At 39.6% G+C, this 15,948-nt stretch overlaps 1 protein-coding gene across 4 annotated transcripts in view; it reads left to right on the top strand.

Annotated features, from left to right (window-relative positions):
- LOC122884061 overlaps positions 1 to 10,937 on the top strand; it is a 31,078-nt gene extending 20,141 nt beyond the window's left edge. Inside the window, exons 3-4 of one of the 4 annotated variants that reach the window (XR_006379788.1) lie at positions 401 to 705; positions 8,148 to 10,937. Coding sequence is in view for 1 of the 4 variants with exons in the window: in XM_044213398.1 (XP_044069333.1) it covers positions 8,148 to 8,231 (84 nt within the window). In the remaining 3 variants the exon portion in view is untranslated. Of the gene's footprint in view, positions 1 to 400; positions 7,113 to 8,147 lie in introns of those variants that run through there. The other 3 variants (XR_006379787.1, XR_006379786.1, XM_044213398.1) reach the window with 3 other exon arrangements.
- The last annotated feature ends 5,011 nt before the right edge of the window (positions 10,938 to 15,948 follow it).

Below are 15,948 nucleotides of genomic sequence, written 5' to 3'. Positions count from 1 at the left end.
CAAACCTTTTATAGGCTAAAATTCCGCATGTCATTTTGCGTATGATTTACTTGATTGAGTTACATCAAGCGCCAAAACAATTAAGCCGTAAAAAACTGTAAAAAGATGCCAACTTAGTAGGCTACTTGTAATCACAGGTTCAATAGGTCACCCCTCCGTGTACGCTTGTAGAAGCATATACTAAACACAACAGTGACTTAATTTGAAATGAAAGAAATAGAAAAACGCGACGATTGAATAAATGCCAAATTTTTGTGAAAGTGTTGTCATAATGATCTGTAAATGTGGCGCCAACTTTAATAGCAAAGCTTGTACAAAACTTTTTAACACCTCTCTCTCTGTCTCTCTCTCTCTCCCCCCTCTCCTTTCTTTTATTGTTTTTATTGTGTGGTCTCATTAGGGGGACTTCCTGGCAGGGCTGGGAGCTTGTATCGGAGCTGTCCAATCAGTGTATTTACACGGGTTGTTAGCGACAGTTAATGAGGGCTCCTCCCCGGGCCGGTAGAGAAAGGCGCCTCAACATTAAGATTTACCTTGTGTCAACTCGTTACTTCTAATGAACCTCCATGCAAAAGCCTCCTCGTACTCAATGGAGCCGTGCGCCCGGATCTTGTGTGTGAGACCCTGGAAGAGTGGAGCTGCAAGCCGGCCTCCCTCTCCCGCTTTTCTTCCGCTCACTCAGGGAGAGTTGCTTTTTCTCTGCAGGTCTGCGCTCCATGATGCATGCATGCATGCCTGTGTGTGTGTGTGTGTGTGTGTGTGTGTGTGTGTGTGTGTGAACGTGTGTATTGAATGAAGGTGGGTGGTGCATATATATATATATAGCCTAGCCTATCTTAATAAGAATGTGACGTTGGCAACCCAGGCATCACTTATGATTAATAATGACACAATAACACATGGTTATAATGCGCTGTAAATAAACACATTGTAGCCTACAGACTATAAAGTCAAATGTGTTGAAATTGACAACGTTTTTAAAGACTGGTGTCTAATTATCACTAAAAGTGTGATCAGAGACAGGACAGAGGAGAAAGAGAAGGAGGGTGTTTGTGTTTGCGTGCCCGTATCACAAACCTGAAATGTCTTCTTTTGTTTGGTGAATGAGGCTTGACATGTCAGCTTATTGCCTCTGCAGAAGTAAGTTCATGTATAATCACCCTCCATACCCCACTAGAGCACCGAGCTCAGCTCGGGCCCTGGCCCCTCCGTCCACCCCTCGTCTGGCCCCTAGTGTGGCTTGTTGAGCCGCATCAGCAACACATCACTGCCCTTCAATTCAGGTACAAACTGGAGGAGTTTGGCGGATCCCTGAAGTGGACTCCCCTCTTACTCTTCTAACCCTCAGAGACACCACTTAAAAATCAATTAGGCTCGTCTAGTTTCTCCCTCCCCGCCAATCATCATCTCCGAAACAGGTGGCTCCACCAAATTTTGGGAGGGATTTAAAAGTAAAAATCTAACTTAGATTCATTATTTAATTTGAACTTCGGTCCAGTTATGAGTGAGTGGGTGCGCCCGCATGCACTTTATAGCCCTTCTGAATTTATTCCACTTTCTCTCTGCCTTCATGAGGTCATTTCCATATTTTTAGTAGCCTATTATTTTGACGCAAAATAAAAGCAGAATAGGCTACGCTTAGTTGTGATTTGGGAAATGAAACGTCATCTCTATTTTTTTATTTTGTAGCCCTTGTATTTTACTGTCTCTTGAACTGTCAGGGCCTTTAAGAGTGGTATGCTTACAAACTGTTCTACATCCACCAGCAGCCAGCAGGTGACAAAGTGGCCACAACGACATATATTCACGGTTGCAGCGAAAAGCAGTTTGAGTTTCATATCCTTGATATATGTATAAATAGGCCTTTATAATAATTTTATCACTCATACAGCCTCTTTCTTCACGCCGGTAACTCCGTATCAAACGCGCATTTCCCCATGACGTCTCTTTCATCATCAGTTTAACCGCACAGCCGCCTGCTCCCCGTGTTAAAGAGCTACAGCAATATGACACGTAGCAGCGGCGCTGGAGGAGGCCGTGTGTTCACTCTTCCAGGTAGATGGGTTGATTTGGAGACAGAGGCAGAGAGGGAGAAATAAATATAATGGGTGCATATCAGATGCAATGCCCCAAGCTTTACATATGATGCTCACCTTCCATTCCCCAAAGACTTTTTTGAAGAGCAAAACAAGACCTCCGGTTTATTTCAGCTTCCAACCCTTGAAGATTTACTGTGTGTCAGTCATTCATCTGCATGTGTGGGCCTGAAAGTGCACTCGGGACTCCAGAGAGCTAACACGATGGCCAGAGTTACATCAGCACAAATGTTGACAGAATTTCTCCATGAAAATATGACTGTTTTGGACTTGACTGTCAAGGCTGATTAAGCGCCTCGGTCCTTAGATGCAGATAGGAGCTAGGGAGATGGCCCTTAAGCCCGGTGTCACAGGAGCTGACAAGCCGTAATTACTCTGGCTGACATATCGCTCTCAAAGCTTACTAATGTGGGAGATGTGGATACCACAGACAGCATGTATACAGGCGAGGCCGCTCAACTCTTTGGCCACGCAGTCCCTTTTAACCCGGGTTCAGATGCTGCTGGGCTGGCCACATGCTCCACAGCTGACCTTTTCCATTTTAACATTTCAGTAGTGGAATAACCTCTTATTTATAAGCTAGTGATATTGCAGAGGAGATGATAAGGCTGTGTGTGAATGAAAACAGCACACTGCAACACACAGACATAAGACACACAAAACAGTAAATCAGTGGTGGAAAGTAACTAAGTAGCCTGCATTTACTCAAGTACTCCTACTTAAAAATGTAGATACTTGTACTTGTACTCTACTACATTTATTTATCATCTTACTACTTTACAGATTAATATTTGACATACAAATATATGATAATTTTATAATATTACAGGTATGCCCATATAAAGTTGTAATATTAGTTTCACCTTGACCAACTACATTAAAAAAGCTCCTTCTGTACTTTACTTAAGTACAACTTTGAATGCAAGACTTTTACTTGTAATGGAGTATTTTTACATTGTGGCATAGCTGCTTTTAATTCAATTCAACTCAGTTTTATTTATATAGTGCCAATTCATAACAGAAGTTATCTCATAGTTACTTAAGTAAATTGTCTGAATACTTCTTCCAGTAGGCTCAATAGGCCTATATTTTAAAATTGTAAAGATACTATAAGAGATCAAATGTTCTAAAGTAAGCTGCTGTTAGGAAGTACATTCACTAAAGTACTGCACTTCTGTACAAATTTAAGGGGCTTGTACTTGAGTATTTCCATTTTATGCTACTTCATTCTTCGTCCCCAATACATTTCAGAAGGAAATATTGTACTTTTCACTCCACTACATATAATTGACAGGTTTAGTTACTAGTTACTTTGCAGGTTCAGATACAAAATGTTTAACATATAAAATATTATGCAATTTTATAGATTAAACTGCCCAACAGCATAAAAACTAGTTAAAAATATTCCCACTTTGACCAGCAAAAACATAAAGTTCTGCTTACATGTTAATGCATCAACATAATAACATTCTAATAATATAATATGGGACCTATATAATGATTTAACACTCATTTGTGATACTTTAAGTAAGCTACATTTATCTGATAATACTTCTGTTCACAGTCAAATTCTGTATACCAAACGTTTACTCTTAACAGAGTATTTTTACCTTGTGACATTATTATCTTTACTTAAGTAAAGGATCCAAGTACCACCACTACACTCAGTGTTTCAGCACATTATTGAACTAAAAACGTAGACTAGTTGCTGCAATCAGGAAGTGTTTACACGTGCAGTGGCTGCTTGTCACAATCATTTAACTCACAACATACACAATCTCTATGTCTCTCAGCGGGTAAATGCTTTCATTAAAGCCTTATTTTGTAATCGACTAATGTGAGTGATCTATAGATCTATATCGAGTAAGTGTGCCTCTCTCTCTCTCTGTCTCTCTCTCGCTCTCTCTCTCTCTCTCTCTCTCTCTCTCTCTCTCTCTCTCTCGTGTGTGTGTGTGTGTGTGTGTGTGAAGGTTACAGTCACCATGTCACCCACGATCCTGTCATTGTCTCACATTTGTTGGTTGCGGTGTTTGCATTGCACGCAATGGACGAAACCGACGTCACAGTCGCTCGCTCTCTCAATTCAATCGGGCTTTATTGGCAAGAGAAACAGACGTTAACATTGTCAAAGCATGTGTGAAATAAAATAAAACCATATACATAAACAGAAGTCTCTCTCTTTCTCTCTCTTCCCCTCTCCCTCTCTCTCCCTCTCTCTCCCCCCCTCCTTCCCTCCCCTCTTTGACTGCAGCTTTTGACATTACTCCACTCGATTGCCCGTTTACCCGTTTACCCCCAAGTCAAGTTTGAGACAGGCAAGAAGTGTAAAAGAGGTGGGCCATGTCATATCCGCTCAGTGTGCATGGGATTGTTGGCCTGCTCGGCTGTGATCATTGTTCAGGAGAACAATTACTGCACAGGCAGGAAGGCAGCATATCAGAAAAAGTGGAAGAATAGTTGCAAACAGAGGCTGGTTGGACAATTTGCACATAGTTTTTCACTGCAGCAGTTTCAATATGGGTTTATCATGTACTGTAGTTATTGTTGCAAGTTGAAGTTGTAGGCTATTTGTTTTTAGCTATAGATCGATGTAGGCTATTATACATTTTTGCACTTTTTTATTATTATTATTGGGCTTGTCTGTTGCTTTCTTCCATTAAAACTATTTACTTTGCTGTACTTTGAAGACATTTTGTCAAATTAATTAAGAGTAACTGTACCCTAGCCTACCACCTGGACACCACTTCAAGGGATATTATTATTAATGGGATATATCCACCTTAATAGGCTACAAACACACTCCCGGGTGTCTGTGAAAGTTAATTTAAATGACCACGAGAACCCTTAAACTGCGAAAAGTCCCAGAACATCAGTCTTAAACTTGATGTTATTTCTAATACTTTAAGATGCCCTAGATGACTCTTTTATAGGCTACAGATCTCTGATTCTGACGTAGAAAATCCAAATCCTGTAGAAATATTTAGAAAATATGTTGGATGTATATATATTTACATATTTATGTTTATGTAGCCTATACTTAGTTAAGTTTGTAATGACTTTTCTTTGTTTATTTCGTCCCAAAAATATGCCTTTAGGGTTGGTTTGCTGCTAGGATATTTCAGGCTAGGTCCAGGTTCATCCCTGGACCAAAGTCCTTCTTATTAAACCTGCGAGACACTGGGATGGCGCATAGTCTAAAACACACAGGCTACATTTGTTTTCGCACACAGGGCTGTTTATCGCCCGTCCACTCAGTCCTAGTCTGTAATGCAGTTCAGCCACTGGAGAAAGTGCTACTGATTATTTAACAGCTACAGTAAGCGGCGTTGTTGGGCTATCACCTGCAGTGTGCTCACGTGGATTGTTTTCAAAACACTCGCAAGAATAGGCTATCAAAAAGAAATAACATCACTGTTTTGATTTTTGATAGAGTATTTGGCTAATTGTTTTCTTTAACAACAAAAAAATCTCGAATAGTAGCTAGCCTAGGTGGAATGGTTGCTAGGCAACAGATTGGTGTCAGTGTTGTGGTGGTTTATGGCGCACTTATGTTTACGCAATCTCTTTTTATAGAAAACGTCACAGCGGCGATGACTCAGCAGCCGATGAGAGGTGATGACCGGAACTAACCGTCCTATAACTGGATATTAGCTTACAGGATAATAACGGAGGGTTGCGGCGGCCGAGGAGCCGGTTACTCACGGGTGAGCAGCGCCCGTCCAGTCTGATTTATGTCACACATCTCCGTTTGGCTCGCCAATCCCTCGATCAATAGCGGACGTCTGGGAGAGCAGGGGGTGGGGGGTGGTGCAACAGGTCAACAGCAGTTTGACCCATGCAGCAGCTCAGCACTAAATTAAGTGCTACATAGAAATGATGCTGACAAGCAGTAGTTAATAATGAAAAGAACAATCAGCAGCAAGGACAGGCCAATAGACTATATTCATTATATTATTGGTTCTTATAGGCTTATAGATTTTGGGGGGATAATAATGTTGCGAAATAATAATAACAGCAATAACATTTTTCAGTCATGTATTCATTCATTATTATTATATCGTTATTATTAGCGTCTTTAAAGCTCCATTTAAAATCACAAAGCCCTGAAACCACGGGATTTTGATTTTGCAGCCCATCCTCTGAGATTCCAACAGCTTTCATTAATCACTACGGATACTTGTTAAATCAAAATGTGGAAATAACTGAAGTCTTAAAAAGTGTACCCTAAAGGGACAGAAATATTTATTTATAAATGTTTATGATGAGCACTTTATTTGGGGAAAATAGGCTACCCCTTCGTTAATTAACTAAAGCTGTCATTTATATTTGATCCACGCCATAGTCTAAAAAGAGAAAAAGATGGTCTTCAATTAAATTGTAGTCTGTCTGTCTTTGTCGAACGAGACTGATAAATGCTACAGTGCTGATTGGCTTACAGTATCAGTAGTTTGTATCAACTTAGATACGCTCACTATGCACACCCTCTCCCTGCTATTGAAACCATAATGTTTTCATACGCATGGGGCTCATACACACACTGCTGAAACCATTGAAGCCTGCATGTAACCTGCCATGTCCACACACCTACACACGCAAATACAAAAAAAGTGATGCTCAGACCACCCATAGAAAGTCACCATATAAGTATTGTAATAATTTAAAAGTACTAAAACAAACTATACACATTATAGTCTTGACCTATATCCGTCCTGCTATATGACACATTGAGATATTTCAGCTTTATTATTGTAAATGCTCATTCATTATTCAGCTCCTATTTATTAGCTTTGGATGGCAGATGTCAGAGCGCGATCGAGATGTTTATGTTTGACTGACTTAAGGAGCCATTATCCAGCCCGCTTATCAAACATTCATGTGTGGCAGCTGTAGTTGTGGCTCTGCCCTCCATCGTGTCTCCTGTGGCCGATTCATTTCTCTTCTTAAGCAACCACGACCTTTCCACTCAGTTAACCTCTTATCTTTTAACATTTAAGAGACAGCTTAGCCACATCAGAGGAAAAAATATATAAAAGCATCATATATATCAGGAATAGTAACTAAAAATGTGCTAAATAATGCCAACTACAAACGATTTCCTTGGAGGCAGGGTTGCTGTGTTGGAAAATTAGACGAATATAATACAGTGACCTTTTCTTGAAGGTATCGATTCAACTGTCACAATTAGTCTTTACAGCTAATAACACATTTGTAAAGATCGTGATAAAATGGTTTGGCAATATAGACGGCAATTAATTGTGATGTGAGCCATTAAAGGCATCATTATTTAAAAAAAAAAATCAAATGATTACTGATGATTAGTTCCATTTTTATCCCGTGCAGTATATTTACTCAGCTACAAGTTGTTATAGTGGCTTTATCATAGGATACTTATGATCATGCATAAGGGAGTTTTGCTTTCATATTTGAGCAAGTTACTCTTTTGATATTTTCCTTGTAATAGCCTACTTCAGTAGCATCCACATAATAATAGGGAATTTTCTGCCATGGGCTATTTGCGTTGTATTATCCTAAAATATAGAATTAGTAAAGACATAACTCAGAAATAGAACTTTTACATAATCTTTTTTCCTTTTATTTAATTTCATCTGTTCATTTGTGATTTGTATTTGTTTTGAACCCTTTTCATCCTTCCATCAAGAGATAAAATGAGAGAGAGAAAAAAGAAATGTAACTTTTCCTGGCTGTTCCTCCGCTGCAACATGATATTTTCTCTCCTAGTTGACTGTGGCTGCACAGACCATCCAGCGTCCAAGCCTTTTTGTAATTGCCCTGTGAACACGGTGGTTTTCATTCTTTTGACCCCTCCATGAACAGCACGCCGCCGCCCTCGCTGCTCCCCTCCACCCCTTCCAAACAGCCCCACACAATGCTGCTTGTGCGTGTGCGCTCCGCGGTCCGTGGGCTAAATGTCGTGCAGAGGTGATGGGAAGTAGTCGAAGGTAAGGTCGCGGGTTCACGGCGGGGTTAAAGAGACCCGTCCATGGCTCCTGTTTGCTTTTTTTTCTCCACAACTCCGCTTCCTTCCTACAGGAGGATGTGTCCAGTGTGCCACCGTCCTCACCCCGCAACAACCCCGCCACCCTCAGACCGTGTTTGTTTTTCTGCGTTTATTAAATCTTCCCCCGGCAGGAAAGCGACCAATATCACCACGTCACTGGGTGCTGGTGAGTTTAGCACTTTGCATCCCTCCTCGGTTCCCTGAGAAATCTTTTGTGTTTGCACTTGTGAAGTCTGGTGTCTATTTATATCCTCACATGTATTCTGACTGCTCAAGGCTGTTGCAGTTCATCCAATTTTTTTTTTCTCAAGGTTTTGTGTTCAAGCATTTTACAAATTTTATAGCAAAGCAAAAACTAAAAATCAAATGTCTGCATTTTTGGTAGCTAATCCGAAACACAATCATCTAAATGCTACAGGCAACAGATTAATAATCATAAACCATCAAGGGCAACTTTTTTAACACCTAAAATTTAATTTTCACTTGTATTCTTTGCCCTTTATTTAAAAATGTTTGATCAGAAATGGGGTTTTTTTTACTATCAGAACGCAGTCAATGAACTTCCCAATGATTAACAAAATGCCACTTATGCCCCTTTGCATCAAGGCTTTGATGAATCCACAGTATAAACCACATTTAAGCAGCATGACAATGATGTAAGTTATTGAAAGGACATAGATGTTCTTTTTTTAGTAGAGATTATGATTATCTTATTAGGGATAACTGCCTGCAGGTCAGGTGGGTTATCCACCATTTTAATTGCCACTGCATCATTGTTCAGGCCTTTAACCATTTTACTGGGTTTTGCTCTAATGTAATGAGAATGACTGCATTATGGAAATTTCGTCTCTGTCATGTGATGTAGATTACTCCTTTAAGAAACCAAGTGAAATACTAATCATAAAAGGCTGGGAGTGTAATATGTTAAAAAAACATTTTCTATTGTATTAGCTATATTGCATTCTATCCTATTTAATGCAGCAGTAGTTATATTAAGCTCACGTTACAGCTTGTTTTTGCATATTAAGTTTACTGGTGGGAGTTTAAATTTAAATAGAAACTAGTTTTTCTATAAATGAGAAGAATAATATTTACAATTCAACTTGAAAGACTTGATTTTACTGCAATTACATGTTCTATAACAGATCTGTTTATAAAAACAACATAACTTGTTCTAAAACCAATTTGGTGTCACTTTTACTTTAAACTCATGAATTAATACATGGTTGGAAAAACTAGGATTTTGTGATGTGGAACACACACATGAAAAAAGCTAATATGGAGTATATGACCTATAATATTTCATATTTCATCATATGTAAAGTCCTGTAAACTGAGCTTCCTCCATTATAAACTAATGTACTAGTTTTGCATATTTCATTAGTATTAAAAACCAACCGCAACTGAATGAAAAATCTATTTTAGGTTATGTGATAATTGTTAATATGAAAAACATTGTAGCAATGTGTGTTTCTCTTTTCGTTTAAATAAGTCAGTTTAATAGCACATTATGACATCATTACAATCAGGCCACAATATAATATACTGTAACACAACATGCAGACAACATTGAAAAAACATGCAAATAAAACATTTTCTTTTAGATGACTGGTTACAACCTAAAGTGTTTTTCAACCCTGTCTTGTGTTTATATACTAATTTGCAACAGCAAATATGCTCTGAAAGAAACGTAATGTTGTTATATGGTTGCCTACATGGAGGATGACCCCTGGGATTAAGTATGTAGAAACTCGTAGCATCTGAGAGGAAAACAACATGAATAAAGCAACCCAGACAAAACTATCACTCACTCAGTCCTTTCACTCAGGGAAGAAAAGGTGGAAGGAAGGATAAAAGGATGGACAACAGAGGGTGAAGAGAGAAGAGCGATGGAGAGAAAAGATTAAGAAATAGAAAGAGAGAGAGAGCGGAAGAAGAGAAAGAATGGAGATATATCCTCAAAGCAGCTGATTGAGATTCACCTGACAGAAACAAGACAAAAACAGAAAGAGAGTGTAACAGAGGTACAGTTGGGCTTTGCATTGGCATGGAGACAGCCTGTTTTGTTGTTGCCTTCCCTCTGTTTCCGTCTCTCTCTCAGTGTCTCTCATCCTCTCCCTTTCTCTTTGTGTCCGTATAGAGACATCTATACTGGAGACAGGAGAGAGAGAGAGAGAGAGAGAGAGATTTTGGTCGTCTGCCTATCTCCTCCTCACCATGGCGCCCCTGAGACCAAGCAAGCAAGGAGAGTACACATACACACACACTTTTAGCCGCCACAGAGGAGAACAGCTTGGCTCCGTGTTACACTGAAAACCCCACTATCCCTCAATCAGACAGACAGGTAGACAGCTGGGTGTTTTACGCTAAATCCCCCCCATGTGTCCCTCCTAACAAGGGCTCTGATCTTACTGTCACTTCTGTCTTTCTGTTGCTCTCTTTATTCCATGCCTCCTGCTTAAAAGCGAGTCAGCTTAGGGAAATTTGTAACTATGATATGATTGTAAAATGTAGAGTAGTTTATGAATAGAGGAGATGTTATGTTTTAAAATTGCCAGATTAGTCAACAGAAACAGCCATTTAAGACGCTGAAAATGAAACATAGTGTCTCCAACAGAAGTGTTATCTGTCCCTCTCTTGTCTCACTCCACCCTGACCCCAAGTTCACTCCTTCTAAGCACCACTTCACCCCCAAGCCCACATTGTGTGTGTGTGTGTGTGTGTGTGTGTGTGTGTGTGTGTGTGTGTGTGTGTGTGTGTGTGTGTGTGTGTGTGTGTGTGTGTGTGTGTGTGTGTGTGTGTGTGTGTGTGTGTGTGTGTGTGTGTGTGTGTGTGTGTGTGTGTGTGTGTGTGTGTGTGTGTGTGTGTGTGTGTGTGTGTGCAGAGAGCTTTTTGATTTCCTGTGTGTGTGTGTGTGTGTGTGTGTGTGATAGAGAAAGATGAGAGAGGATGATGGTCAGGCTTGGCCTACTGACTCATCCACAGAGAGAACTGTGTTGATATAGGAATGAAGCCATCACACACTTATACACACACACATAGGCACGCACAAGCTGACAGCCTCTTCCCATCAGTCTTTTGTTGTGCTTGCCAGTGATGATGAGCTCACCACATAGCAGGACTAAGCCTCAATAGTCAGCCAGTCAGTCAGTTTGGCAGGCAGACAGGCAGACAGTTAATATACCCATCAGTCATTCAGCCAGCCAGCCAGCCAGCCAGTCAGTAAGCAGCAGCTAATTATCTAAACAGTAAGTTATTCAGCCACTTGAGCAGGTAGTTAGCTATCAAATAAGATGATATCATCCAAGCAGTGTTGGAAAGTAACTAAGTACAATAACTCAAGTACTGTACTTAAGTACAATTTTGTGGTACTTGTACTTTACTTGAGTATTTCTATTTTCTGATACTTAATACTACTCCACTACATTTCAGGGAGAAATATTGTACTTTCTAGTCCACTGCATTTATATAACAGCTGGAATTGCTAGTTACTTTTCAGTTACTTTGAAGATTTTACCTAAAATAATATGTGATCAGTTTATAAAATACAACACATTGTTAAAAATTAAATCAGTGGTTCCTGACCTTTTTGGCTTGTGTTTGAGCGACATTTCCCCTCTAAACTTCTCAGATGTTGTAATTTAAATAACTGTTTGAGATAATTAAAATTACCCAGTTTTTCAAAAATAACAGCAAAAAATGAATATAAATGTTTGTAGCAGAACTTATTCAGATTTATTATTATTACTCAGATTTATCTTGTGACCCTTTGGAGAGGCCTAACTCTTAAGTTGAGAACCTTTGGGCTAAACTACCTAACAGTATATCAAGTAATTAAATCTAGCTCCACCTTGACCAAACACAACGGTGAAATGCTGCTTACACATTGTTGCATCAGTATTAACAATCTAATAATGTCACATGTAATAGTCACAGGGGACAAGTACTTTAAGATACTTTAAGTACATTATGCTGATCATACGTATGTACTTAAGGAGAATTTCAAATGCAGGACTTTAACTTGTAGGGAAGTATTTTTATATTGTCCTGGTACTTTTACTTAAGTAAAGGATCTTAGAACTTCTTCCACCATTGCATCCCATCAGTTAGTGGCCCCTTTTAGTAGACTGGCTTCTGCAGTTATCCCCTCAACCCTAAATCTTTAGGGCCCTAAAACATCTTTCCTCTACTCTACTTCAACTCTTCTTCTATGTGGAAGCAACTTGGATCAGACACAAAGAAAAAGAAAGAAAGAAGAAGAAGAACATTAAAAAGCACCATTATTTTCCTCAGAACCCATCTCGACTCTCTTTCTTTGAAAATCGAGTGAGAAATCCTGTTTTATAGGCTCAGATACAAATTCTAATAGCCACATCATGTCAATAACAAACTCTACTATTTTCTTAAAAACTGTGAGAATCAGAGCATTCAAGTCCAGGCAAGATTCAGAAAAACCTATCCACCCTTTTTATTTCCAGAAGGTTGAGCTTAAACAGTCTTTTCTCAGGTCTCCCCAAAAAGCCTCTCAGGCTGCAGCTGATCCTAACAAAGACGAATGAAAACTGAACATGTAGAGTTTGAAATACCACTACTTGTCTGGAAATCTCTGCGTGGTTAAAGACCAAAACACATTTTTCCAACAGCTTTTATGATATGCACCCCCTTGGTCCCTCAGGTCATCAGGTAGCGGTGTGTAAACTGTTCCTACAAACAAAAAGCAAAACATGGAGAAGCAGCATTTAGTTATACTGCACATAACTGGTACACACTTCCAGGAGTTGGAAGATTTGACTCGACTGATCTTTAAAACCAGATAAAAAGCATTCATGTTTTCTACTAAATCTTAAGCACTCAGATCATCCAACTTGTGCTTAAGTCCTGAAGTCACTTCCATTTATTTGTGTTTTCATCCTTCAATTTATTAAATTAAATATATTTATTTGTTTCTATAAATGAATTATTTTTAATATTTTGCACTGTATTTCTTATTTGATGTCTGTATGGGTCATGTAAACCGCTTTGAATTGCCTTTGTGTATGAAATGTGCCCTATAAATAAACTTTCTTTGCATTGCCTTCAAGTAGACAATTCAGTGCTTTGTTTAATTTCTTCAGTAATTAAGTAAATTATAAAAGTTGTGTTTACTCTAGTTGTTAAGGATCAAATCCTCACACACTTCGGCAGAAAGAGGGATTGGATTGTACTGGTTAAAATGTCAGACAAATTCACACACTGGAAAACCTGATGTGTTTTAAATAATATAATGGTGGCACAGATGTAGTTTTCAGGTCATGGAGCTGGTGGAGTAAGAGAGGAAACACCCCATGTCCACACTGGTTGTAATGGGATGGAGAGAATGTAGTTTATGTCATCTGACTGTCTCTAATCATAGGCACCACAAAATACACCATCAGCTCAAATTCATAAGCTTTTGTCAACCAGTGAAATTCAGTTCCTGCAAAACATAAAGGTTTCTTCCTATTTTTCCTTTAAAGCTGTCAGATAAGTGTGTATCAACTGTTAGGAGATTAAAGGAAAGAAACAGCCTCCATTGTTGGCCTCTAAAAAAGACACTGAACACACCATAGAAACCTGAAAAAGAGAATAATGTGGCCTAATCAATTGTTTGCCAGACAGTGGCTGTGTTGTTACCTATCTAATGCTACCTGCCTGATTGAGTTTCACTTCCCTCAGGCTTTCCCACAACTCTAGTTTCAAAAAGAGAGAGCAGACTAAAGTAAAAAAGCAGATTTATTCATTTATATAGTTATTTAAAAGGAGAGTCTGGCGTTGATATGCAAGCAGTGTGCCTGATGAGCATGAACAAAACAGAGCGCTGGAGTTGGAATATTCTAAGAACAACTGTATCCGTTGTTGTGCTAATCCTAAATGAAATATGTATTCAGTAAAAGGATTAGGGCGTCCAGTGTCATAAAAGAAACCACTTACCAGCACCAAAGGTAATTTGTAACCTTAGCAACTGCTTGTGGAAATGAATGGGGGATTAGGATTGGCTGCAGCCAACGTTGTCTTCGTGCAGTCAAAACAACACACTTACACGCACAGACACACACACACACACACACACATTTGTTAATACTAAATTTAAGCATACTGAGCACATATGCAGGCATAAAAGCATTGGAAAAGTTGTGCACAGACACAAAAGGAGGTTTCATACATAATATAGAAGCAAAAAAGTGAAAAGTAAAATAAGTGCACGGAAAACAACAGGATTAAGTATTGTATGTATGAAAGAGAAGCGGGAAAGTGGGAAAATTAGAAAAACCAAACCTATTTTTCAGTCTATCTGTTATTTCTTTACAACCAAAGAAAGACCTCCAGCAACAGGTCAAAGGATTTGTTATCAGTCTTAAAATAAGGCTGAGGCGCTGTAGACAGGACGATGCCTTGGGATGAAGCAACACACTTACCGGCCAGCCATAATTGGTTTCCTTTGCCTAACTGACACATTTAACAACTGTGCATGTTAAAAGGTGTTTATGCAGCCCTATGTCTATATATTACTGCATGTGGGAGAAGTTTGCTTTTCAGGGGCTTTCTGCCTTTCCTTTTTCCTTAATCTAACCAAGTAGTTTTGGTGCCTAAACCTAACCAAGTAGTAAGGCTTTCTGGCACGAAGCCCTGAGGGCAAACTTCTCCCATGAGCTGTGTGCACTGTGACAGTTCTCAGGAAGCAGAGGCGTCAACTGTACCTGCAAGTTCTCACATTACACTTAATGATGTCGACTCTTGCTTGAACAGACAAGGGTGCTTGTGTCTGTGTATGCACGTATACATGTATGTACACAGAGAGAGAAAGGCAAACGGGCAGGCAGAAACATACTGTAAATACATTCATAGGTTGAACTATACGCAGGTGAAAAGACACAGACATATGGACAGAAGCTCAACGAGGAGAGAGAAACAGAAGGAAAGCTAGAAAGGGATTATGTTCTAAATGTCCACTTCTGTCTAGTTGCACTACCTCGTTGGAGACATCTCAAATAGCTAATTGCTTAATCATGTGGAAGTGGCAATAGCCCAAACTTGTTCTCATCTGTTTTCTTTCACTCTGCTTCAATCCCTCTGTTGTTTTGTGTGTTGCCTTGCTGTACATGTGTGCATTTGTTTGTCCCTCACTCCATGTGACTCATCATCTTCCTTATCTTACCTCATACCTTCTTACTTTCTGTCACTCCCTCTGTAAGTCTGGAGAAGCTATTAAAGCAGTGGCAAATGGCTTCTTGGGTGACATTTGCTGACATTCAAGGAAGTGCATTTATCAGTGTACTACAGTTCACCTTGGTGAATGAAATCCATTTGTGCCACTGTAATGGCCTGGTGGCTGCTCTCTCTCTCTCTCTCTCTCTCTCTCTCTCTCTCTCTCTCTCTCTCTCTCTCTCTCTCTCCCCATCCCTGTCCCTAAATGGACGCCCAGTGTACAGGGAAATGGCAAGGTGGCGCATGGCTTCGCAGCTGCTCTCAAATGTCACGCTGAAGAAAAAATCTTTAATGGGCTAAGTGTAGGCCTTTCCAGCCCTAACTTGTCAGGTAATCAGAAATCTCTCTCTCACTCTCTCTGTTTCTCTCCTCACCCACCTTTTCCTCGTTCCTCAGCTCCCCGGGGCCATGACACAGCACTAATTACCTGTTATACCAATCGGAGCGTGGGATGGCATGAAAGAGGAAGACTGCTTTTAAGACGGGGGGATATTACAACCCCCTCCTCATCGCCTTCATTCAGGAACGTAACATATTTTTAGTATGGTTATGATTTAATTTTTTTTTTATTAAGCCAAGGTATAACTGTATGGCACTGGAGTCACCTGG

This window comes from Siniperca chuatsi, linkage group LG11 (genome assembly GCF_020085105.1).
Source record: "Siniperca chuatsi isolate FFG_IHB_CAS linkage group LG11, ASM2008510v1, whole genome shotgun sequence".
Lineage (NCBI taxonomy): Eukaryota > Metazoa > Chordata > Actinopteri > Centrarchiformes > Sinipercidae > Siniperca > Siniperca chuatsi.
The sequence above is the reverse complement of the archived record's forward strand: the minus strand, read 5'-3'. Positions and strand labels throughout refer to the sequence as shown.